The 26,713-nt window shown below is 40.2% G+C and overlaps 1 protein-coding gene across 1 annotated transcript in view; it reads right to left on the bottom strand.

Moving 5' to 3' along the window:
* Window positions 1-26,713, bottom strand: part of CALCR (calcitonin receptor) — a 165,086-nt gene that overhangs the window by 69,004 nt on the left and 69,369 nt on the right. The window contains exon 2 of the mRNA XM_060782252.2: window positions 2,647-2,734. Within this exon, the coding sequence (XP_060638235.2) occupies window positions 2,647-2,694 (48 nt within the window). The 5' untranslated portion in view covers window positions 2,695-2,734. The remainder of the gene's footprint in view (window positions 1-2,646; window positions 2,735-26,713) is intronic.

Below are 26,713 nucleotides of genomic sequence, written 5' to 3'. Positions count from 1 at the left end.
GTTCTGCTGGGACAGGAAGGGGTGCAGAACGATCAGCCTAAAGGGTGTGATAGGATTATGGAGGGCAGTGTTTCTTTATTGGGGAAGGAGTGAAATTGGAGAGAACCTTGCTAAGTCTTTGCTATGATTTTTAGTGTTAGCTGCTTTGAGTCTCCTTTGGGATAGTAAAAACAGGATAACCACCACCACCACAAGTCTCATCTTTCTTCCCTGGGAATCACTTTTCCAAGTAAAACCATCCCCAACTCCTTTGGAATAGTGAGGGCAGAAGGAGAGGAGGAAGATTATGCTCTCTTACTCAAGCATACACAGAGGTATTTCATACTCCCAAGCCACAGTTATATTAAGAGTAATTGACAAGTTTTTCCCATTAATGAAAAAGTGCATTCTACTACTGATTTAAATGCAATGAAGGAATGCTAGAAACAGCATCATGTGATAAGTACCAGCTACAAATACTATTATCTTGCTGTAATTGCAAGTTACCAGCCTTGTGTGATTTGGCTCAAGGAGTATGTCCCAACATCATAATGATTCAAACTGGGGTCCCTTCCAGACAGGCCTTATATCCCAGAATCGGATCCCAGGTTTTCTGTTTATCCCAGATTATGTGGCAGTGTGGACTCATATAATCCAGTTTAAAGCAGAAAACCTGGGATCAGATCCTGGGATATAGGACTCCTCTGGAAGGGCCCTGAGCTGTTGGGCTAGAACAAGAGTCATGGGATCTGATATGTATATGAAATCTCTAGTTTGTTGCACATTCACTTTTATAGGAATTAAGGGAAATTTCCTTCTTTGGAATTTTGAATCAAATAAATTTGTGCATCAATTTACGGCCCCTTTCACACAACTGAATTTATCTGCTTTGAAATGGAATATATGGCAGTGTGAAACTCAGGTAACCCAGTTCAAAGCAGATATTGTGGGATTTTCTGCCTTGATATTCTGGGTTATATGCCTGTGTAGAAGGGCTCTAAATAGCCTGATGATTCATGTTAGCGATGAAATATCTTGTTACCATTTTATTGTAGTAAATTTGTTCTTCCTACTGAATATACACTTGTCATTTATCAAGGAGTTGTCAGCATCAGATAGTAGAAAAGTGGAGAAGTAGGAGGGCCCTTCCACACAGCCATATATCCCAGAATATCAAGGCAGAAAATCCCACAATATCTGCTTTGAACTGGGTTATCTGAGTCCACACTCTGCTAATGTGGGATTTTCCGTCTTGATATTCTGGGATATAGGGCTGTGTGAAAGGGCCGGAGTTGGTTTGGCATACTCTTTCCACAACCTTGGCCACAACAGAATAACTCCCTCTTAAAAGTTTCTACTTTAAGTATGTTATTCCCACTCAGATTTGTAAATAGTTTTTTCTTTGACTAAGCCATGCCCATTCCTTAGCAGTTTGTTGTTGAGTGTGGACTCAGTTTCTTGCACTTATAGGTGGGGATAATATTTGAAACCTATGAGTCCAACATTAGATAGACACCATGCAAAATTGTTGTCACAGTTCTTTCAATGCTGACTATTGCACATATATCATCAAATATAACCTTTCCTTTCACACTATATAATTGTATTTTGAAAGAGTGACATTCCAATACGATGTTTCAAATGGAAGGATTCATGGTGTCACTATGTACATTATACCTTATATTTAAGGTACAACTTAAATAAATCAACAAATAGATCTTAAAGAGTAACGAATGGATTACAGCTTCACATTCAGGATGAAAAGGTCAATAATAATCCTTCTGAAGACAACTGCTTAATTGATGTCCCATGTGGCAGTTTAGCAGCCGTACATATGATGTCACTCCTAAAAGAACAAGTAAATGACGTCATACATACGACCACCAAGCCATCACGCATTAACAACTGTTATAAAAGGCAATTTAAAAACATATGCTACGTCATAAAACATTGAATATTGGCAACCTGTTAATGGATTCTGAAGCAGGTTTTGTCTTAATGATGATTAAGACTCAATATTGGACACTCTCAAATAATGCAAGCAACTAATGAAAAGAGTCTCTATAGATAAGGATCCAGACAATGGCAATCGAGTACATAAAGGTTGCTGAAAATACTCCATATACTGAGCAAACATCCGAACGGTGTCTCCATTAATGCAAGCAGAATATTGAACATCACTTTTAAAATGACCTTTAAAGCAAATGCCATATATACACATGTTTTCACTCTGATTCTCAAACAATATAATAAAGTAGACAAGCTCTAAGGTCAAGCTGAAAGTAGATCTCTTATATGCAAAGTTTAGCTTGGTACATTGTGCACATCTCTAGTCCATCCTGTAATGTTATGCAGCATTTGGGGAATGAATTCTACCCATCAAATAATTCATTCTCCTGCCACCAATGACATAGTGTAAGATTGGGGAATGTTATTCTTTGGTGCCTGGGATTCATACTGTATATACACTCAAACACTATACCTGGGAATTATTGAAATCTTTGTAAGTACCAGTAAGTTATAAAATGTTTCCCATCCCATAAGAAGGTTCTGGTCTAAAACCTCCCCTTCTCACTGGCCATTTTTTGTAGTTGGGCCAAAAAGCCATCTGCTGCTTTTCTTGATGCACATAGAAGCATTTTGTTCTTACTTTGTTTTTTTACTTACAATTAGTAGAATCATCAGTAAACAGCAACCTTTGCTTTTTCTGTCCATTGCAGACCCTTTCTGGAACAATATGTCTTTTCTGGCCTTACTGGGAATTGAAAAGAAAACACACACCATTAGCTATCTTAGCTATCTATTGCCAATCAAGACTTCAAGTATATTTCTGAAAAGTTTGTTTCTAATTGCAGAGATACTCATAAAATTATCCAAATATGGCACTTGCAGTAATCCACTGGTTTGCTCTATCTACAGATCATTCACTAAGCGTGTGAATAATTGCTTGAGTACAGAACTGAACTATTAATACTTAAATTTTTAAACTTTCCATGTTTCATTAGAAGGAAAAGCAAGGACCTTCTTTCCAAACTGGAAGAAATTTCTATTATCTCTGATGAAGATCAATATACTGCACCTTGGAGACTCAACAATGCATTTTTAGAGGGCTTTGTCAACAGTCCTTCGAATAACCAATGGCAACTAGTGATTTCCAAGTCAGTGGGTTGACAGATCTGCTCCATTTAGGTCTAATCAACTTGGTTAGTTCCTCGCATCAAGCTTAAATTAAGGTGGATACTTACATATCCAATCCAAGCAAGTGGAGGGAAAACACTGAAATGCGTTTTTAAAACACTGAAGTGATAACCTCTAATGAGAAGTCCAAGTGATTTAAAATGAGAAAGCAGATATGTGAGCAGAAATGTGCTTTTATCAAAATCGTACAACAGAATTCCAACAAATGTATTTAGATTATATTGAGAGAGCTTGTGTCTCAGTTTCTAAATTGGGTGGGTAGTACAATAAGTAATGCAAACCGAGAATTGCTAGTGCAAACCAATATTTTCACACTCATCTTCTTCTGGTGTTTCTCCTCATTGGATATTTTTTCTCTCCATGACACTAAAAGCTTTATTTGCCCAACTGTGAACCTGTGAACTCGAGACTCTATACGCAACCTGCCTCATTCATTCATTTACAACAACAGCTTCTTCAGGAGAGAGGTAGCCAGAGGCCTGTGACTTTGGAGGACAGGTACACATCTTTGCGTGCTTTTTTATTCCCATTTTTAACCTTCAAGTTGTTTCTGACTTTTGGGGACCCTAAAGGCAAATCTATCACAAGGTAAAATTTGTTCAGGTGCTTTTGCTGCCGAGAATGTAATTTTCTCAATGTCACCCAGTGGGTTTTCATGGATGGGCAGGAAATTGAAGCATGGTCTATAGATCATAGTTCACTGCTCAGACCACTATACCATACTGGCTCTCATTTCATGCTTGCTGTATGCAAGTGGAGTGGCAGCCCTTTCTCAACACAAGAGGGAAAAATTGTCCAGAAACTGAGGGCCCTTCCAGAAAGGCTCCAAAATGCGAGCCCTGTCAGACTTTTACCCAAGGTGTCCAAATGTTGCCCCAGATAAAAGCAAATTAATTTGGGACAAAGCAGGAAAACCCTGCTTTATCCCAAATTTATTTATTTATTTCCCACATTTCTACCCCGCCCTTCTCAACCCCCGAGGGGGGACGGACTCAGAGCAGCTTACACTGGCAACAATTCAATGCCACAATGTACAAAACAATTATAACAGATATCCCATTATATTAGATATGCCATTAGATCTGGGCTTTCCTGAAAGGCCTGGTTCTAATGGGGTATGGATCCTGTGGGGACTGACTTCTGGGACTGCTTCCGTAGTCCCAGGAGTCTGTCCCCACAGCCCAATTAGCTTCTTTGGGCTCCATAAGCCTGGAGAAGTGAAGAGGTCACCCACACCCTTCCCACCCCATTCCTATAAAGCCTTGAAATAAAATTAAAAATTACCAGGTTGCCATGAGGCTGCTCTGACAGCCCTCCTGATGTGTAAAAATGACGTGCCAGGAGAAGGAGGAGACTGCTTCTACCCCCTCCCCCCCCTCACATCCTGGCACATTATTTTTATGTGCCAGGAGGGCTGCCGGAGCAGCCTCATGGCGACCAAGTAAGTTTTTCTTAATTTTTAAGGCTTTGGGGGGGGGGGGTGGCTCAATGCAAATCCTTAAAGTTTGTGGGATGGCAAGAGGCCACCCACCCGGGAAAGCCTGAGTTTTGGGGGGAGGTGTGGGGACTTAAAGCTGCTCTAGAGCGGGCTTCTTTAACCTGCTCCAAAGTGGGTTTAAGCCCTGTGTGGAAGTGCCCTAGCATTTTCCCCATTAAATATAAAATGCTTATCAGAAATACAAAGGCCACTGGAAACTAAAGCTATGACAATTATTGTTGATTCCAAGAAAAATACAGTAGGTATCGGAGATCTAGCCTACTCCAGATGCACTCTAAAAAGGCAATAGCTAGGGAGAGGTCTAAAAAGATTCTAATTTTTAAAATATTGAGTTCCTCTGCCCATTCTAAAGAGATAGGTACAATCAGGACAGTTGCTGAAATCTCTTGACAAGGTGACTGGACTAAGTCTCTTTCCTTTTTCAAGTCACTGGATGAGTTGGCATTCCCTTCTGACTGCATCCTCCTTAGTGGTCCATGTGCCCTATTCCAGATCCAGTTTTAAGAAGAAAAACATAGCGTAGTCTTTCTTTTCCTAAACCTAATCTTTCATCGATCAACCACATTGCCTTGAGTAACTGAACATTTCAGGGATGCAGACAACGAAACTTTGCTTCAAAAAATCCCCCAAAGGTTATCATATTTAATGGATAGAGATATGAAGAAAGATCAGAATATACGCCTTTCACAATTAAAAATCAAGACTTGGGGTGATGAAAACATAAAGATAAATGTTTAAGTGATCCGCCTACTACTTATGTATTATTCATCGTAAGTATGCATATATCACTTTTCTTCCTACCAGGATCCCCTAAATAATGTAAAATTAAATCTGGAAAAATACAATGACAGAAAAAACTAAATCATTTTTGGGTTGTTGTAGGTTTTTCTGGGCTATACGGCCATGTTCTGGAGGCAATTTTTCTCCTGACGTTTCGCCTGCATCTATGGCAAGCATCCTCAGAGGTAGTGAGGTCTGTTGGAAGTAGGAAAAATGGGTTTATATATCTGTGGAATGACCAGGGTGAGACAAAGGACTCTTGTCTGCTGGGGCTAGCTGTGAATGTTTCAGCTGATCACCTTGATTAGCATTCAATGGCTTGGAAGTGCCTGTGGGGAATCTTTTGTTGAGAGTGATTTTATGTGCCTGTTTGTTTCCCCTCTGTTGTTTTGCTCTTGTAATTTTTGAGTTTTTTTAATACTGGTAGCCAGATTTTGTTCATTTTCATGGTTTCTTCCTTTCTGTTGAAATTGTCCACATGCTTGTGGATTTCAATGGCTTTTCTGTGTAGTCTGACATGGTGGTTGTGAGAGTGGTCCAGCACTTCTGTGTTCTCAAATAATATGCTGTGTCCAGGCTGGTTCATCAGGTGCTCTGCTATGGCTGATTTCTCTGGTTGGAGTAGTTTGCAGTGCCTTTCATGTTCCTTGATGCGTGTCTGGGCGCTGCGTTTGGTGGTCCCTATGTAGACTTGTCCACAACTGCATGGTACATGGTAGACTCCTGCAGAGGTGAGAGGATCATTTTTTTTAAAAAAAAAATTGTCCTCAAACCACTGAAAGGAGCAAAGGCCTGGTAAGATGTCAGCATTTCTAATACCGATTGATACCTCAATAGGAATGGGAGTGTCACTGCTTTCTTTATAGGAAATTCCATAGGTGTTGCAACTTGCAACAGAACAAGTTCTGTCTTCTACATTCAATAGCTTTTTCTGGTGTACAGTCCCTGTGACAAAGATCTCAAAGCATCAATAGACTCAGCCAGGGAAAGGTGCTATTTCACATATTCTAACCTTAAGCCAATTAGGACTTTACATAGATTTTTTAAAAAGAGCATCTCAGTCTGGGCTCTGAAACAAATTAGAAGCCAGTAGAATTGATTCAAGACTGGTGACACTTGTAGTCTGCTGCTGCATTTCACACTAACATAAAATCTGAACATTGTTGAAGAGAAAAATCCATGTAAAGCATATGAAAAGGAATGATTCAATGTGGTCAGAGTCATCTTCACTAGAAGTGGAAACAGTCAGTGCACCAGACAAAAGTGAGAAAAATACAGGCTCTTTAGTAACACCTTTAAGTCCAAAAATACCGTCAAGGTGCACATCTGACCCCTTAGAGCAGGAGTTCTCAAAGTGTGCTCTACAGAGCCCTTAGGACTCCACAAGTGATAGAGAGGGGCTCTACCATACCATGCTGCTTCCCATCTCCTCTTTCCTCCTCCTCCTTCTGAGAAATGCAGGGAAATTAAAGTTTTGAGCTGCTGAAACAGCATATGACACAGAAGTCCTCTTGTGTCATATGATGGGATCCGCTTAATCTATGAACTGTGTGGAAGTATGTGGAAATGAGGGGCGGTGTTGCATGTGATGAAGTCCTTAATTGATTAGACATCCAGTCCTGCACTATGCCCAGATGGTTAAGAACTTCAAATTTTTCTTGCTAACTCTAGGGAAGAAAAGCAGAGCTTCCATGAAGTTATCTGAATTTGGAGGATGGTCCCATCGCCATGTTGATACCGAGCCCCCACGCTACAGATGACTTCCTACAGCACATTGGTGTTAATAAAATTCTATCTTATATTATGCTGAGTTCTTCACCTTGGTTCTGGTTATTCGCACAAATGCTGCATTGTTCTGAGCTCTTCGGAAAACAAAGTAATATGTGCCTTATAACCAAGTTAAACTAGTTTAGGAGTCATAAGGTGAACTACTCAAGTCATCTCTCCATTTTACACTATTAGCAGGATTGCTAGCAATAGTAAATGGAAATTTGCTCAGAGCATTCAGTAATTTGGAGTGGGGGCATGGGGATCTATTAGGTATCCATGGCTAAGCCATTTTAATATGGATCCTGACCCTTGCAAACAATTCTAACAAACCTATCAATCCATCTATCTCTTTATTTATAGCAGTGATTCTCAACCTGTGGTCCCCCAGATGTTTTGGCCTTCAACTCCCAGAAATCTTAGCAGCTGGTAAATTGGCTGGGATTTGTGAGAGTAGTAAGCCAAAACACGTGTGGACCCACCTGTTGAGAACCATTGATTTATAGCTTTTCTTTTTCCAAGGGTGGGACTCTAGGCAGTCTACAAAAGAAAGCACATATCTTTAAAACATACAGCTGCTGAGATTCAGATAATATTGAATTAAATAATAGCATGAAAACTGTTTAAAACACAGCTTTAAAGTAAAGACTGAAAATAATATAACAACACAAACCCCTTCTCTTGTAAATCAGTTTACAAGGCTTGCTGGAATACAAAGGTCGTCACCTATTGCCGAAAAGACAGGCAAAGAGTTGTCCTCACTTTCTTGCATATGATCCATCTGTGAAAGATTCCACAGATCACTATCCACAGAAATCACCTTATGACAGATCACCTTTTTGTAAATGCCCTTGCTCTATTTTTTTAGTTGTTGGAAAGATCCATTCGGTCAGATACTGAAAGAAGTTCATGATTGCCATGAAATCCTGAGCTGGTCCTAATGTCACTAACTGAAGATACCCAAAGCATAACAATATAAAACAGATCGATCTGCAAGTGGGGAATAACATTCTTCCATTCTCCTGGCATTTAAAAATTATATTTACTGATCCTGTTGTCTGTTCAAAGCCTATTGTTCAAAGGCTTTTGGCTTTCATTATGGATGCTTCCACCCCTGAGGACCTCTATACTGCTAAAACATATTTCACAGAGCATCAGAGGTCAAGATCAGTAATTCTTTTGTTGCCCTCTCCAAATTGGCTAAGAGGCCTTTTACAGTGCTGGAGAGTTAGTTCTAAGAGTTCAACCATTTAATCATCATGAGATTCGGTCAAGTTGTCTTCTTTTCAAAGGTTATGCTGCTTGGTATTGGATATTGCTTGGTATTCCAGACTGTGGCCAGGAAATCAGAAGACGCCTACTTCTTGGGAGGAGAGCAATGTCCAATCTCGATAAAATAGTAAAGAGTAGAGACATCAGACTGGCAACAAAGATCCGCCTAGTCAAAGCCATGGTATTCCCTGTAGTCACCTACGGATGTGAGAGCTGGACCTTAGGGAAGGCTGAGCGAAGGAAGATCGATGCTTTTGAGCTGTGGTGTTGGAGGAAAGTTCTGAGAGTGCCTTGGACTGCGAGAAGATCCAACCAGTCCATCCTCCAGGAAATAAAGCCCGACTGCTCACTGGAGGGAAAAATACTAGAGACAAAGTTGAAGTACTTTGGTCACATCATGAGGAGACAGGAAAGCCTAGAGAAGACAATTATGCTGGGGAAAGTGGAAGGCAAAAGGAAGAGGGGCCGACCAAGGGCAAGATGGATGGATGGCATCCTTGAAGTGACTGGACTGACCTTGAGGGAGCTGGGGGTGGTAACGGCCGACAGGGAGCTCTGGCGTGGGCTGGTCCATGAGGTCACGAAGAGTCGGAGACGACTGAACGAATGAACAACAACAACATTGGATAAAAGGTTCACTAACACAGGACTGTTTTTTCATATTATTCCTGAGATAACCAATGAAGGTTAAAAAAAGTGCATACTCCTATATTTATCTCTCTTTTCATCTTTTCCTTTAACCTATTATTTCTCTTTTCCACTGTTTTGATCAGCTGCCAAATGGGTCTAGTGTTGCTTGTGGTCCACAACTACTTTCTAGCTGAAGACTTAACTGTTGAAAGCAATCAAATAACATCTGGAGATTTATCATTATGATTGTCCTGGATTTTATTCATATATTGAAATAGATCAAAGTACAATGGATGCTGCTATAGCATCCATGGCTTCTAACAGGCCAGTGGTTCTCAACCTGTGGGTCCCAGATGTTTTATCCTTCAACTCCCAGAAATCCTAACTGCTGGTAAATTGGCGGAGGGGGGCTCTCTGGTGTGAGCCTCCCTCCAGGCTTGCACACTCTTCCTCGCTCGTACACGCATACCACCCTGCCATGCACACCTGCTCTCCCCTCCCTACTCAGTGTCTCAGAAACAGCTCTCTCCTTGGCTGAGAGGCCAGCCAATCAAAGTGGAGATGGGAGGATTCACTGTCTGTTTAAAAAAGGAAGAGAAAGACAGGTGGAGAGATCTTCAGCCTTTTCTGCCAAAGTGGTTCCTAAGACCATTAGAAATATATGTTTTCTGATGGTCTTTGGTGACCCCTCTGAAACCCCCTCATGACCCCCCCGGATTCCCGACACTGCTCTAGGTCCTCTAAGAATTTCACTGGAGGATTCAGAGATTCCTAGAGAAGTTTTATTTCTTACTTTAAAAAATGGCTTTCTATTCATGGTTTCTCACTTTCATAGGGGTCCAGATTTCAGTTAATGTAGAGAGCTAACTCTAATCAATTTCCCATAGGAAATAACTACAATTAATGTAGAGAGCTGATTGTAAATCATTTTCCTCTGGAAATAACTAAGCTATCCAAAAAGGTACTATATTTCTATGAGTGCTGTCTGTGCAACAATTGCTAGGACAACAAATCTGTTCCGTACTACACATTTGTATGTCTTTTAAGCAGTGTGTTCTGCATACTTAATTTCTATTGCAGTTCACATTTGATTATTAAGTCTTTAAATGATGCTATTAAATTAAATAACGATCATATTTCACAACACTTTTTACAACTGGTTCTGGGGCTATGAACGGCAAAGCCAAAATTATGTGCTTCTAGGTCTGAAATGATTTGTGAGACAGGTTTATACCTGCAGGATGCTTAATGTGGCCTCAAAAAGTACTTAACTTTGAATTAATATATCCCTAGTTACCAATTGCTCAAATTCTAATGCATTTTTGTGACAAGATAACAAACAAAAAGGACTATTGCTTAGTCACATGTACTTCCACACTATTCAGAGAGTTTCTATGTGACCCCACTCTCTCAGAAAGGAGATCAGACCACAAACTGGCATCGTCCAGGTGTGTATTCACATTACACTGTTATAGAACTATGATTCCACTTTAACTGACATGATTCTATGTTGTGGGAAGTTCAGTTTGGAATTTGGGGAGGGGGGTATTTAGAATTCTCAACCAGAAAGCTTTAGGGCTCTGATTCCGAAACTTTTGTCCTCCAGCTGTTTTGGTCTTCAATACCCAGAAGCCCCAGTTCATGGTCAATGATTAAAGATTCTTGGATCTGAAATCCAAAAACACCTGGAAGACCAGAGTTTGGGAAACATTGCAACAGTGTCTCACCAAACTACAATCCATTATTCCATAGATGCAGCTTATTTTGTGTCTTTTTTGTTGAAATTTCACAATTGCAATAATAATAAGTGATACAATCTATGGGTTCCATCTGAGGAAGACTACAGGAGCTTCTGCTACCAATCTCATTCTCTAAGGTGCTTGCTAGTCACTTTGCATACTGATATGTTTCAAAAATATGTCCAAATAGATGAAATTTGATAGCATTTGTAATTAAGGAACCTCTGGTAGAATAGTCCAGACAGGGTCTCAAAAATCATGTCTCAAAGGAGAATTAAAAATAAAAGCCACTTTCTCAAATTTAGTAATATCAGCCTCTCAGCATCTCATTACAGTTTTAAAATACCTAGATTAATCCCACATACTTCCTAATACCGTAGAGTCTTGCTTATCCAACATAAACAGGCTGACAGAACGTTGGATAAGTGAAAATTTTGGATAATGAGGAGGGATAAAGGAAATGCCTATTAAACATGAGATTATGTTATGATTTTACAAATTAAGCACCAAAACATGATGTTTTACAACAAATTTATAGAAAAATCAGTTCAATATATAGTAAATTACTGCAGTACTGCTAAATTAGTATTTACGAATTTAGCACCAAAACATTGCAATGTATTGAAACAGTTCTGGATCCAGACGGGAGGTAGTCTGCGTTGGATAATACAGAATGTTGGATGAACTAAGGTTGAATAAGAGAGACTTGACTGAACTGTACATTATTTACAACAAGTACGCCAAACTGTCTTTTGGCCTGCAATGTTTAATGTTCTTTTTTAATTAGTAGATTAATTTTCACCCTGAAGTGTCATATATTTTTCTGTCTGTGCAATCCAAAAATTAATGGAGTGGGTTCTGTCTGGAGTTGTAAAAGTTTAATGGAGTGTTTAACAAAGTGATGATTTTGTCCTAATTGAAACTGGGAATTGCTGCTGTCATGTTACATCAAAGCTCTCTGGAAAAAAAATCATCTCTTAATTCCTAGTGGATGGGCCAGTAGGAGAGAAAACATCAAGATCTGAGATGTATTGTTCCAATTAGATTTTTTTGCTTTTATCTCTAGTGTCTCTAATAAGAAGCAGAGAAGAAACTCAAACTTTTTGCCAGCCGTTGAAAGATTTCCTTAAATCAACTCAATTTCCCAGAGGCAGAATTAGAGAGCTAATTTTAAAGGTATGTAGAGAAATGATAACATTAAATACACTGCTTTTTATATCTTATTTTTCATCTCTGTCTGAGTTCTCAGTTTTTTTCAAATGCATGTCGAGATCATGTCACAAAAAGGACATGCACTTATGTAAAGATGTAGGTATTTGTATGTTTGCACAGATGAGCATGAACATTCAAACAATGTAATACAGATTTAATTATAATTATAATTAAGATTATAATGTAACTGGTTCAAGGAAAGGCAGTGTGCTGGTATATGCTGTCTACTATCTCCCTCTGCAAGCAGGAAGAGCTCCACAAATCTCAGACATGACATTCATGGTCCAAACCTGGTATTGTCACAGGCCCGACAAAACAGAAAAATAATCCATGGCTTGTTCCTGGTTTATTTCTCAGGTTTAGTTGTCATAGTAAGCAAATGAGCAGTGCTCACCAGAAAACTCTAATCCTCAACAAACCAGAATACAAAAGACCTTTTGCCATTGCATTTGTACATGCCCCTAGTTTTTCTCTCTGATTTTGAAATATTGTACTATATTCCAAAAGTGAATGCAATATGAGGTAGGTGGTAAAAGCTTATTTCCCATATTTCCCAAAGCTCACATAAATCACACAAGTGCAGAAAAAAGATGGTTACTATTCAGTGGATAATTCTGTTTCCATCTTTATACATTGACATTCTGTAAAATACATGGTGCTGATCTCTGAGTCCATGAATCATGAAAAGCACAGGGAACTTTAAGAGTGAGTTATATGTGCATTTTACAAGATTTACAGCTGGCTTAAATAGTCTCTGTTGTACATGCAAGAGCACCAGCAGAGCTTTGTGTTGAGTGCATCTGACACCCAAAACTTCCAGCATTTATTATTTGTACACATATGAAATTATTGGTGAGTGTGCACGCACATGTGTCTACAACGTTTTATTTTCTTGCTCCTCCTTCTTTTGTACTCTCACATATAGGCAGAATTATTTTATTTTTAAAAAGTATTACACAAGAAGTCAATTCAGTAATTTAACAAACAGATCTCCAAACTGTTAGATCTGCTTCTGAGAAAGCACCGTTATGACTAGGGAACCACAAAATGTTAGTTACATTATATAATTATCTTAAAAGTCTCATGAAGAGATTTAAAATTCACAACTATGAATGAAATTAATTACAGACATAGCATCTGACTGTGAAGCCAGCATGAAACACGCTGGATCTGTCACTATAATTTATTGGGGGGAAATCCCTTTTCAACTGGCAATGATGAAATGGAACATACTTTGCTTCAACAGCAATAGAGAACTCTCTCTCAAACTTTCTGCTAAATTTTATCCATAAACTACAAAAGAAGAAGAAGAAAAGAGAAAATTATTTTTATTTAAACCTGTATCTTAAAAACTCTGAAAGAATAAAAAGAATGGCTCAATTTGTTTCTTCTCTTTTGCCCATATTAAACATGTATTTGAGTTACTAAATGGATATGTATCCATCTATGAATTCAGTTCAGGACACTGTCATTGCCTTCACATACTGTCCAACATCCACAATTTGGCATGGACAATCCCAGTTAAGCCACTGTCCCAGGTATTTAACATTAAAACATTCCACTTTTGCCCTCCTCCAAATTCCCTCTTAATTTCAGTTGCTGAGTTCAAGTTGAGAAAATACTCCACATTAAACTCTGCAAACACAGAAGACTGAGTGGGACCTTGTACTTCCCAATAGGCTCGGGAAAAAGCAAACAGCTGCACCATCTCTTAGCTTGTGTGCTCTTCCTCATTTATACCCTTTCCCATCTTGATCACCTGCTTTTGAGTTTCCTAGTTCTGCTAAAAGGTTTTTCCCAGAGAAGGGTCCCATCCCTCCACGGGCAGGTAAAGAATTGGAAAATAGAAACAAAGAGGAAGGCCGCCACCTTGCTCTCTCTCTGTCATGGACAGCAGTCAGTGCAGCCTGGCTTGATTGCTGCTGGGGTCAGAGGAGGACTCTTCTCAGTATTGCAGCCATTTTTGAAGGGGTTAACCTGACCTCTTCCTCAAGGAAAGTATCACAGACTTTTGGGATGATCTGGAAATGAGAGGAAGATCTTGGCCACCTTCTGAGATTGCTCTGCCACATGTGTCCCAGGTATCTTCTCTGAAATATTGGAAGGGATCTGGTTGTCATGGAGTCAGAATGGCACCAAAGAGAAGGAAATAAAGGCTTGATTATTTTCCTCTTCCTCTGGCGTGCTCTAAGTTAATGTGTCACTAACAACAACAAAGCTGGTAAATGCTCAACATAACCTTATTTATATGCTAAAATATGGGGAGTCTGTCAATTACCAGAGGAATTGGACCTGGATACAGCACAGGAAGAAAGGAGAGAAGGAGATCCTATAAATCGAAGCAGATAGCCTTGACAAAAGGATCCCAGCCCGGGCCAAGTGTCTGAAATAAAATTCTGGATCCCAGTATGACCAAGCTTGGATTTGAACCCAGATATCACTAAAATGGCCTTAATTTAGCAGCCTATATTCTGAACCATGTTTTTCAAATCAGACTGAGAAGAGCTTCACCTGAAGCATCAAATACCATAAATGGTTACCATTAATGGCACCTTAATCTTTAAAAAAGGATTATAGGAAAGTCATTTACGACTCTTTCCAAAAAGCTGCATTGAAAAGGCAATAATAATCTGCCTCTACATCCAGGATCTACTTATAATACCATGATTCTCTGATCCATCTGGTTATTGAAGCAAAGCTGATTATGTATTTGGTTTTGAGATCACTAAAGGAGTATCAGATATATCCAGATAGTTTCCAAGAAGGACTCCTGCCTAAAATCTGGAGATCTATTGCAAAGGAGAGTTGGCAAGATGGACATCCTGATGCTCTGGTGCATGTACTCTTTTTTGTCCAGTCTCCACCAGAAAAAGCTTCCTACCTGGATTGTTGAAATTTAGTAATGTTAATTTAAATTTTATTTATTTATTTATTTTGTATCAAAAGCATTGCATAAATTAGTATAAAAAAGGGGAAACGGAAAGAGCCTCCTCGAAGACTGAGCAAATACAGTCGGGCGTCCCCCAGGCAACATTTCTTGTAAACGGCTAATCTTTCCAAACCCAAAAGCATTGTTTTTAAACATCTGAAACATTTTAAATTGGAGGTGTGTCTTTAAATTATATATGTAATTGCCTTCCACTGAACTAGATTGCAGGGATGTGTACCAGATGTGAAAAATAGTAATAGCAAGTACTATAAAAACTATCCAAATACCTATCATACAAACAATAAAACAAAGAGGCCGTAAACTATAAAACTAATACATGATGCATTAAGAAAAAAAATCTGAAATGCCCGAGCAGATAAAATTATCTTGAATTGGTGCCCAAAAACAAAGGCAGAACCTTAAAGAAGGTATTCCAAAATTTGGCTGCCATCATAAATATTCTGTCTGTTTGTAAATAACAAAAGGAACCTTGTCCAATCCATACTCTACAACATTTTACAGATGAGCATTGGGACATATGTAGCAACATCAGGGTGGTCAAGTTGGCAAAAGCTATTGAGAAAGAACCCTCCTCTCATATCGGGACTGCTGAGTTTGTTGAGTGCAAACTATTTTTGGACTTCAAAAATATTTTGCAGTAACTAAAGTAGTCTGAGAGTAACAGGAGAATGTGACCTTGTGTCTATATGGGCAAAATAAAACGTTCTCACCTTGAACCTATTATATTATGAGCAGAACAGAAATGCTTATTCCAGCTTTTAATCACAAAAAAACCCCAAAGTATACTCTGAGGCATCCAGGAAACTCTGGAGTGACCCCAGTATTTTTAAGGTGTGGACGACTGGACTGGGCTGGATCTGGGGCGATCTAGTGCCCATGTGTCAGAAAGGACCCACCACAGTTGCATAGCCATAACCCCCCAACTGAGCTTTACTGAGTAGCCCTGCTGGAACCTCACCAGAAGTCATCCACAAGGCTCTTCTGGGGGAGCTCTTTCTGGCCAGTGAAATAATGATAATGGTGGTGGCTTCAAGAGGACAGGCACTGATGCTCCGTTAGCCTGGCAGGCTGTATGGATTGCAAAATGGCTTTTGAATGCTTCCTCATCAGTACATATGGACCATTTGTAGTGTATCTGCGGTAGCTCCAGAACAGTCTACATTGGATCATTTCACCTGGTGTAGATATAATCTGGGACATTTTAAATACAGCTGAAAAAGTGGGACAACAGAGAATTAATGGAGATTGTGTTGTGGCTCACTTTGAGCCTGAGCTTTCTGAGCCTGAGTTTCCTCAGGACGAGGAGGATGATGGGTTACAGATTTCTGAACATGTCCCTGTTCTTGTTATTGAGGCAGACAGTGTTTATTCTGAAGGAGAGACAGCATTTCTGTTCCCCAGAGAAAGGAACGTTGTTTTAGATAAAGATAGTGAAACTTCACAGCTGCAGGTAGAAGAGCTGGCCCCGTCTGGGAGTTGAATACCTCTCGGTTCCCAGAGAGACCAGTCCCAGGATAATGAGGTATCTGGCCTTGAAGATGGTGGAGATTTGATTAGGGAGGACCTAATCAAATTTGAAGAAAACAGCACTCTCTAACTTGACGCCTTCCAAAAGTCCTGGGCAAATGCCCCCTTAATCTCCAAGTCACATGACCACTGACCAATAGTCATGTAACTGGGGGTGATGGGAGATGTCGCCCAACTGTTCTGGAAGGTGCCGAGTTCAGGATAGATTGCATTACTGCTTTATTAAGGGTTCGCTGAAGTGTGCGCCTTGCCAACAAATGGGAAGTTGAGGTCAACGTAATGCTTTCATGCTGGGGAAACATATTTAATGATCCAATTGAAGTCTGTCCTTTGTCAGTGCAACGTTGCTTACACCCTGTTAACTTCTCTGAAATTACCTCAGCTTTTGGGGAACACTTCTAGCTCTTTGGGACTTTGGTTTTGATCTTGATTTTTGGGGACTTTGCCATGGATTCTTGTTTAACCAATGCTAAAGGATTATATTTCATGTTATTTGCCTTTGGATCTTGGAAACTTTTCCTTTGCATTTAAGACTCTGTTTTGGCTATTGAACTTTTACAACTTTACTTCTATGTTTTTTATTTTGCTTTTTCTTCAATAAACTACAAAACCTACAGTCTTGGTGCGTGCTGGTGTCTTGAGCAAGGTGAATCTCTCCTGAGTTGCGACAGATTGTCCCTGAGAAATCTGACCAGTGAAAGGGTGAGCAAACTCCACTTCAAAAGGACCGGGCTGGGGCACAGCTAGTTAGTAGCCAGCTGCATTAAATCACTACTGACCGAGAGGTCATGAGTTCGAAGCCAGCCTGTGTTGAAGTGAGCTCCCGACCCTTAATAGTCCAGAGTGCTGTTGACTTATGCAGCCCAGAAGACAGATGCATCTGTCAAGTAGGAAATTTCGGTACCACTTTATGAGGGGAGGCTAATTTAACTAATTTATGACATCATAAAAACCTTACAGCAGCGTGCATAAGAATGAAGTACTCCATCAAGGATTCAATGTCACAAGTGGACGGTGAAGCGGCAGCTCCCCCTTTCCCATGGCCGGAATTGAGCATACCCTCATGAAGCCAGAAAGCTGGAATCTTAAATTGTCTCTGTGCCTGACTAAATATGTTGTATGTCTAAATGGCATTGAATGTTAGCCATGTATATGTGCATTGTAATCCGCCCTGAGTTCACTGCGGGGTGAGAAGGGCAGAATATAAATACTGTAAAATAATAAATAAGTAAATTCTAATGTATTAAACAGGCTCATGTGGTACTCTATGAAACATACAAACTTGACTCTACTTTCAGTGAATGGAAAGACACATTTCAAAATTTGGCTACATTGCACATTGTCCTCAGCCTGATGAATGAGTGAGCATTCTTTTTCAGCAGGATTTCTGCCCCAGCGCTCTGAATATATGCAATCTCTTCTTTCTTTCACATCCAGGCTCAATCAGGTGCCTAACTGGCAGACTGCTATCTCGCAATGCTGCAGAAGCTGGAAAATACTGAGAAACCTTCTCATCAAAACACAGCTTGACGCTTTATAAACTCCAGAGGGCTTGAAATCAGCCCAGAGTGCATGGCTCATGATTATGTCACTTCAAATATAGAAACGGATTATGCCTAAGTGACTGCTCATGTTATCACTTCCTTGAAATTTGATCCCAGGAGTCGAAACCCTGGCACTCTTTCCTGGCTGCTTCCCAGGGTTTGGTATTAGAGATAACAAGATTCTTGTCCCTGAGAAGTTGAGATGCAACAGCCTTATGAACTACAGATTGTGATGGCACGAGAATAATATAGCAGACGTGGTTTCTGACTGCATCGCACAATGTGAGATAAGCACCTGCTTTCTAAATCATTTGCAAATTTAACACAGCTTTCATTTCAGCATCTGGAGGGAGAGAAAAAAAAAACCTGTAACCTTTTACACTATATTTCAAGACATGATAGCAGGAGTACTTGATGTGAAAGGAAATTTTAAGCAAAAGAATAAAGTAGATTACATTGTTGTAGGATGTAATTGAGAAGTGTATTCAGCATGCCAAAGTTGATGATATTAATATGTATTCAAAGGCCTTTACTTCGGAGCTTTTGAGGTGGAAAACTACAATATTTCTCTGCCTTTACTGCAAAAGTTCTAGACATAAAGCAAAGTTCTTACGTTATCTCGCCCCAAAGGGTAAGAGTCAGGGTGCTTCCAGATAGCACCAAATTGCAGGTTTTAGTCAGGGGTAAAAAAACTCTGGGACCTGAGAAGAGGTCCACATACAGACCTGTTGGTCCCAGGATTTCTGTCTCTGTCATCCACACTTACTGCTTTGTCCTGGGATTTTGCAGCCCCCAAGATGGTTGCTGCAGGATGTCCACTGGAAATTTTGGTGTTTTTTTTTTTAAAAAAGGAAACTTAAGTTGTGAATATGTGAATAATTGTATAAGTTCTGTTCCTGGGTTATAGAAGCTGCATAGCCATCTAAGACTGGGATGGGGCACAGCTGGCTGGGAGCCAGCTGAATTAAATCACTCCTGACCGAGAGGCCATGAGTTCGAAGCCAGCCCAGGTCGGAGTGAGCTTCCGGCCATTAGTCTAGCTTGCTGTTGACATATGCAACCCGAAATACAGCTGAATCTGTCAAGTAGGAAATTTAGGTACCGCTTTATGCGGGGAAGCTAATTTAACTAATTTACAATGCCATTAAAAAAAAACCTTCCAGCAGTGTGCAGAAGAATGAAGAAGTACTCCATCAAAGGACTCGGTGTCATAAATTGACGGTGAAGCGGCAGCTCCCCCTGTGGGGGGAGCCAGAATCGAGCATACCCTCATGAAGCCGGAAAAAGCTGGAATGTTAAATTGCCTCTGTGTCTGTCTATATATGTTGCATGTTTAATTGGCATGGAATGTTTGCCATGTATATGTGCATTGTAATCCGCCCTGAATCCCCTACAGGGTGAGAAGGGAGGAATATAAATAAATAAATAAATAAATAAATAAAGAACTCTGTGCAGACGAGTTTGGCCATTTACTTGTGGCATGAAACGACAAGGTGCTGTTCCTGGGATATACATGTCTGTTCCTCATTGCTATTATCCAAAAGACGTGGGGAAAGTTAACTAAAAATGTTGCCCTGGCAGGAGAAACTTTGTCCTAATGATGCCCCAACTGCAATGAGAAAACTTTTGCCATTTACTATATTATCCCCACGTTGTTTGTTTGTTTGTTTGTTTGTTTATTTATTTCTTTACATTATTTATATCCCACCCATATCAGCCTGAAGGCAACTCAGGGTGGTCTACATATCGGCACAATTCGATGCCATCAATACATACATTCAAAAGCAAAAACAATTAAAGTGCATTTAAACATAAAGACAGTGCATAATGACAGTTAAAAAGAGCTATATCCTCTCGTTCCAATCCTCACCCGTTTCATCGTCTTGGCCGTTCCTGGGTCATTCTCCATCTCAAGTTTGACTATTTATTCCGGGGTTCCGAATGATTGCTCGAAGAGCCAAGTTTTTACTCTCTTCCGAAAGGTCAGGAGGGAGGGGTCTGATCTAATATCCCTAGGTAGGGAGTTCCACAGCTGAGGGGCCACCACAGAGAAGGCCCTGTCTCTCGTCCCCGCCAAGCGCACTTGCGAAGCAGGCGGGATCAAGAGCAGGGCCTCCTCAGAGTTAACATTAGCCAATTATTACTTAAAATAAGCCAACATCAAGCTATTGTTTCTGAAACTGGCTTATTTAAATTTACTATAGGCTTAAAAAAATCCTAATCAAAACCACAGATCTGATGACCTGCCAATCTATGATTAACTAAGGCACCTTCCAAACTACCTTATCTGTACAAAATTAAACTGTCCTTTTTTGGCATTTTTAAACAAATTTTGCAACATTCTTTTTTTATTTTTATATATATATTTAAGGATCTGGTCCTAGATTATCTGATTATCCCAGACTATCTGGCAGTGGAGACTCATATAAACCAGTTCAAAGTTGATTATCAGATCCTGCAGTATGGGGCAGCATAGAAGGGGACTAAAAGGGGAAACAAAAGCTTCTGAATTCTTCCCAGCAAGGTGGGAGATAAGCGGATACGGGGAAAAGATACGGCTCTCTATAAACACACTATCTTGGTTTGGCACGATTCTACAACACAACTGAGTGAAAGACAGCAACTTTCCTCTGTCACTATAGCTATTAATAGGCTGGAAATGTGTAGTCTGTTACTGAGATGAGTTTTCCATATCTAAGCTACATAAATCAGAAAGATGGTCAAAGTCATTATGAGCTGGACTTAGATTTGACAGGCTGATCTCCTGTTCCAGTCTTCAAATATGAGCAGTCAGGAGTAAGCAGACACTGTCAATTCTACTCTATTGTTATTCCACAGTTTTTAATATCTTGGGTTTCACTCCAATTATTTGCTAGCAAGAGAAGAGTACTTTGGACTTCTGAACACTAATTTTGTCCAAGAAAACAAGGTTACTTTTTTTAGATTTTCAAATATTCAGATGACTAACATTTTTCCAGAAAATGCCTTCGATAGGGCCGCCTTAGGGTTGCCATAAGTATGAAATGACTGGAAGGCATGCAACAACAGCAAAGACTAGTTATTGCCTCATTCTAGCATGATGTTGTGGAGTTAGAGTTTGTGGTTTACACTTAGGTGCACAGATGCACATTATGGGCTCTGTTTTGGAGTATTCTGCGACATTACTTATCCCAGTTCAAGTCTCTTCATGTGCATGGCTGAGCACATTCAAGGTGTGTGTAATCTAAACATCGCACTGTCAAGCTGTTTTTTAAACTTCATTAAGTGGTTAGCGTAGATGTGCCTCCTGCAAGTGTTACAGCTGTCTGATTTATTTTCTGTTAAGCAGCTCCTGCTCAATGGTTTCACCTCAGACTGAAAAGTGCAGCCCTGAAATGATCTCAGGAATAAACTTTTCTGTTAGCAGTTTGTCTAAATTGCACCTACAGCTACTGTGTTTCCCTGGAAATAAGACACTGTTTTATATATATTTTCCTCATGAAGACACACTATGGCTTATTTTCAGGGGATATCTTATTTTTATTAAGTATGGTACAGCAATCTGCATTTATTGGATGATCTCTCTGGGCTGAGATTTTCACCTATCCCTGATGTTTGTGAGGGGTGAAAGAGACCTACAGACTGTTGCTGTTCAGTGCTGGGGAGCAGCAGCTTTATTGGTGTTTTTTTGAATGAGAGAGACCCACAGAGAGTTGCTGGTGAGTGCTGTGGAGCAGCAGCTTTACTGGTGTTTATGTGGGATGAGAGAGACGCACAGAGAGTTGGCTGGTCGGTGCTCGGGGTCAGCAGCTTTACTGGTGTTTGTGTGGGGTGAGAGAGACTCCAGACTGCTGGGGAGCAGCAGCTTTACTGGTGTTTGTGCAGGATGGGAGAGACCCACAGAGTGTTGCTGGTCAGTGCTGGGTAACAGCAGCTTTACTGGTGTTTGTGTGGGATGAGAGAGACCCACAGAGAAGTTGCTGGTTGGTGCTGGGAGAGAGAAATCCACAGTGCTGAGTAAAATGGCAGCCACAGCTTTTCTTCTCCCCCCTGAGGACACACAATATCTAAAGTAGTGCGTCCAGCTCCTCACTTCACTGAGGAGACTTTTACTTTCTCTTTCTATGTCTCCCTCTATGCCTCAGCTTGCAGCATGCACAGAACAACCAGGACCCAACAGGGAGAGCTGACCTTGTATGCTGCATAGCCATGCCTATCACTATGTCTTATTTTCGGGGTATGGCTTATATTGCACAAATGCATAGAAATCCTACTACAGCTTATTTTATGTGTATGTCATATTTTAGGGGAAACAGGGTATTAGAATGGGAGTCGAACTTAGACACTTCAATTTCCTTTGTTTGATTCTTCACTGTTTAACATCAGCTATTACTTTTCCATTGAACTCATGGCAGTGTGTGTCTGTGTGACCTACACACCTCAACCAAAGGAATTTATTATCAAGCTACAGGAATCAGGAGTGAGAAAGTCTAGGTGAAATGTAATGTTTACGGGTCCATGGTCCCATTTACACTGCCATATATAATGCACATTGAACTGCATTGTAGTCAGTGTAGACTCCTATAATGTAGATTTAATGGAATTATATGAGTCTACACTGCCATATAATCCAGTTCAATCTGCATTATAATGGCAGTGTAGATGGGGCCTGATTCTGCCATTTAATGGAAACCAATGCCATTTAATGGAATTCACTAATGAACACGTCTTCAACTTTTTTAACTGTGGCTCCTTTCTGTGCAAGAATTTTTTGCGTGACCCTAGATATATAGATATATAAAGTAGGTAGAAAAAGCAAACATGTACTGATAATAAATCAGCATTTGCAAGGCTTGCTAAACAAGCATTTTTCCTTTTCATGAAGTACAGGTGAAACATTTTCTGCAGAGTCCACAGTAAACACTGCACATTGTTGCTAACTGATGCATGTAAATGTCTAAAACAGCCACTACGTATGGTGTGGTAATTTTTTTCACAACCCCAACATTGAGCTAAGGCAGTGGTTCCCAACCTTTTTTTGACCAGGGACCCCTTTGACCAGGGACCACTTTCCAACATTAGTACCAAAAAGGTTATGAATCGGTTTTTGGTCAAGTTTAGATTCGGTTTGGTTATTTGGGTTGCTGATTCAGAAAACTGCATTGGCTAGACCACATCAGCTCTAGTTTCTGATACAGAACATATGCCATCCAGTAGTTTCCATCTGGTCGCCTACAGAAAACCATATTTAGTAATTGAGTGCTGATGTGGTCATAGTAATCTTTCGTGGGTAGTCAGCTTCTCCCCGCCCGACATCCCTGTTGCCTCAGCACTATAAGAGGGTTTTGCAAGACCAGTTGCTCTTGTTACCACGGTGTAGTAATGGTGAAGCTGCAGACCATATTTTAGTTCTTGGGGACCACTGATGGTCCACGGACCACAAGTTAGGAACCACTGAGTAAAGGACCTACAGTTTAAGAAATAATGAGTTAAAGGACTGTGATGCTTTCTTGGCTGTATGCTATCTGCTGCACTGATTTACCACCAATGAAGCTTATCTCATAGCATAGCATTGTTTCTCAGAGCCAAATGAGTTCTTGAGGAACACCTATAAATACAGCCAGTTGCATCTCAGAAAAGACAGCGACACCAAAAGACTGCCAGCCACTATCTTATTATTTTCATAGGTGGCGTGTGAAACACTTTTCCTACACTGTAATTCAGATTGCTTCTCTAATAGTCAGATTTTTTTTTACAATGATTGATATCTCCATGAAGTGGAAAAGGATTTGTGATACAAAATTGAGCACAGCAAGATTCCAGTTTAAATGCTAGACCTTGCTTGAGAAAAGCTGCCAGAATTTATGGCCGGGCTCCAGTTTTAATATGAAATTCAGTGCCAATGAGACTGTGCCCCTGTTCATTTATATGCTAATATTTATGGCATAATCATTTCTTTAGGGCTACTGTAACCATCCTTTATAAACTGTGCCCTGTTTAAAATCCAGACAAACACCACAATGACAGAACAAAGAAGGAAACACAAATGGCAGAAATTGCCGCCAAACGGATTAGCCTGACAGTATATGATTAAAATCAAATGCAAATTATCATCAAAAACTGGGCATGAATGCTTTCACAGCAGAACCCATTAGCACCGTTAAAGGAAAATCGGTTCCGACCTATTTTTGGGAGTTGGCTGAAGATAAAGAGAAGCTATAGACTTAATAGCCTTTCTTTGACTCAATGAGTTTGGCTGGGATGAAGGCAGAATGCTTTTAAGCTGTCATTGATTTCAAGTTAGGGTTAAGTGCTCTCCATCACTTTAGGATTACACTGAGGAATCAGCACCGCTAAACTGAAGGGGGGCTTACTTTTCAATAAACATGCACAAATTTGCGCCAGGATTCTAGGGACAACTGAAAGTAACAGGGATTTATTACTTCATTAAAACATCCCTTACAAATGTCTCTTAGCTGCAAAAGTAATTACAGTTTGAAATACATTTTCCTCTACATATTTAAGGATAAACATGGTGGGTGGCGATTTACGCATCAAAAAAAAAAAAAAAGAAAGAAAGAAACACTCAGATTATTTTACAATTTGTATGTCCTGATTTATATGCACAGATTATGGTTATTATAATTACCATAATTTAAAGGGAAATATTATAGTATGCCTCTATACTGTAGAATTAATGCATTTTGACACCACCTTAACTGCAGTGCCTTAAAGCTGTGGAATCCTGGGAGTTACAGTTTTACATCAGTGCTGATGCCTCACTACAACTCCCAAAGGATTGCTTCAGAACCCCCCGCTAGGCAATATTGAACACATCAAAGTCTGGCAGGATAACCGCTAACACAGTTCAGTTCATCTTGGGCCATATGGCCTCCACCACTGTGGTGATCCCTTTAGCAAAGCTCAGGATGTGACCACTTCAGTGGTTCTTGGGAGCATTCAGTGGTTGTTTAAACAAGCTTTTGATAAAGCCTAGTCCCTAGTTGAACTGCACAATTGTTATGCAGCCTCGCACTTTATCCCATGCCCTCTTCCCACAGTTACAGAATTGCACTTCTCCCATTCCCAGCTCAATTGCTCCCCATTGGTAATGAGCACTGTTTCTAATTGAGTGTTAGTTGTTGTGTCGTGCTTATTGTTTTATTTAATTGTATTTTCAATTGCTTCATTTTATGTTCTGTTTTTAGGCACCTTGTGCCATGTGTAAGCTATAGGCATGGGTAATCTATTGTTCTGAATGGTTCGAAAGTACTTACAAAATGTTGACCATTTCCACTACCTTGGCAGCCACCTCTCTACCAACATCAACATCGACACCGAAATACAACACCGCCTGAGCTCTGCAAGTGCAGCATTTTTCCGAATGAAGCAGAGGGTGTTTCAGGACCGGGACATCCATAGGGATACCAAGGTGCTTGTTTATAAAGCTATGGTCCTCTCAACCCTGCTATATACCTGCGGAACATGGACTGTCTACAGACGTCACGTGCAACTCCTGGAACGATTCCATCAGCGCTGCCTCCAGAAAATCCTGCATATCTTGGGAAGACAGGTGGACAAACATCAGTGTGCTGTAAGAAGCAAAGTCCACCAGCATTGAAGCAATGGTCCTCTGCCATCAACTCCACTGGACCGGCCACGTTGTCCAGATGCCTGACCACCGTCTCCCAAAGCAGTAGCTCTACTCCGAACTCAAGAACAGAAAACAGAATGTTGGTGGACAGGAAAAGAGGTTTAAAGAAGGGCTCAAAGCCAACCTTAAAAACTCTGGCATAGACACTGAGAACTGGGAAGCCCTGGCCCTTGAGCACTCCAGCTGGAGGCCAGCTGTGACCAGCAGTGCTGCAGAATTTGAAGAGGCACGAATGGAGGGTGAAAGAGAGAAATGTGCCAAGAGGAAGGCACGTTAAGCCAACCCCGACCGGGACTGCCTTCCACCTGGAAACCAATGCCCTCACTGCGGAAGAAGACGCAGATCAAGAATAGGGCTCCACAGCCGCTTAAGGATCCACAAGAATTCTGATGCTGGAAGACTATCCTACTCGGCCAATGAGGGATTGCCTAAGTAAGTAAGTAAGTACATATATTGATATTATAATGTAATACAATATACTACTATTAATAATAATATGATATTATAATTATATATTTTATATTAAATGTAATATTACTAATATTACAGTATAATGTTATAGAACAATGTAATATATAATATTAATATTGTGCTGTGATAATAATATAATATATTGTATTTACTTTTTACTTGTAAGCCACTCTGAATCCCCTTCGGGGTGAGAAGGACGGCATATAAATGTCATAAATAAATAAATAAATAATTTTCAAGACTCCCTCATTAAACTCTTTCTAAAAAGGTTACAAGAACTTTTACCCACCAGTCCGTTCACCATCTCTAGGGTGGAGTTTAGAGCTTGTGCTTTCCCAGTTGTCAAAACTCCTGTTTGAACCTTTGGCATCAACAGATCTCACCTACCTATCATGGAACCTTTGGCATCAACAGATCTTGCCTACCTATCACGGAAAACCAGTACATTGGCAAGGCAGGCTACTGAGCTCGGTGCTCTCAGGGTGGATCTGCGTTATCTTGTTTTCACAACAA

Source organism: Anolis sagrei, chromosome 6 (assembly GCF_037176765.1).
Source record: "Anolis sagrei isolate rAnoSag1 chromosome 6, rAnoSag1.mat, whole genome shotgun sequence".
NCBI lineage: Eukaryota > Metazoa > Chordata > Lepidosauria > Squamata > Dactyloidae > Anolis > Anolis sagrei.
The sequence above is the reverse complement of the archived record's forward strand: the minus strand, read 5'-3'. Positions and strand labels throughout refer to the sequence as shown.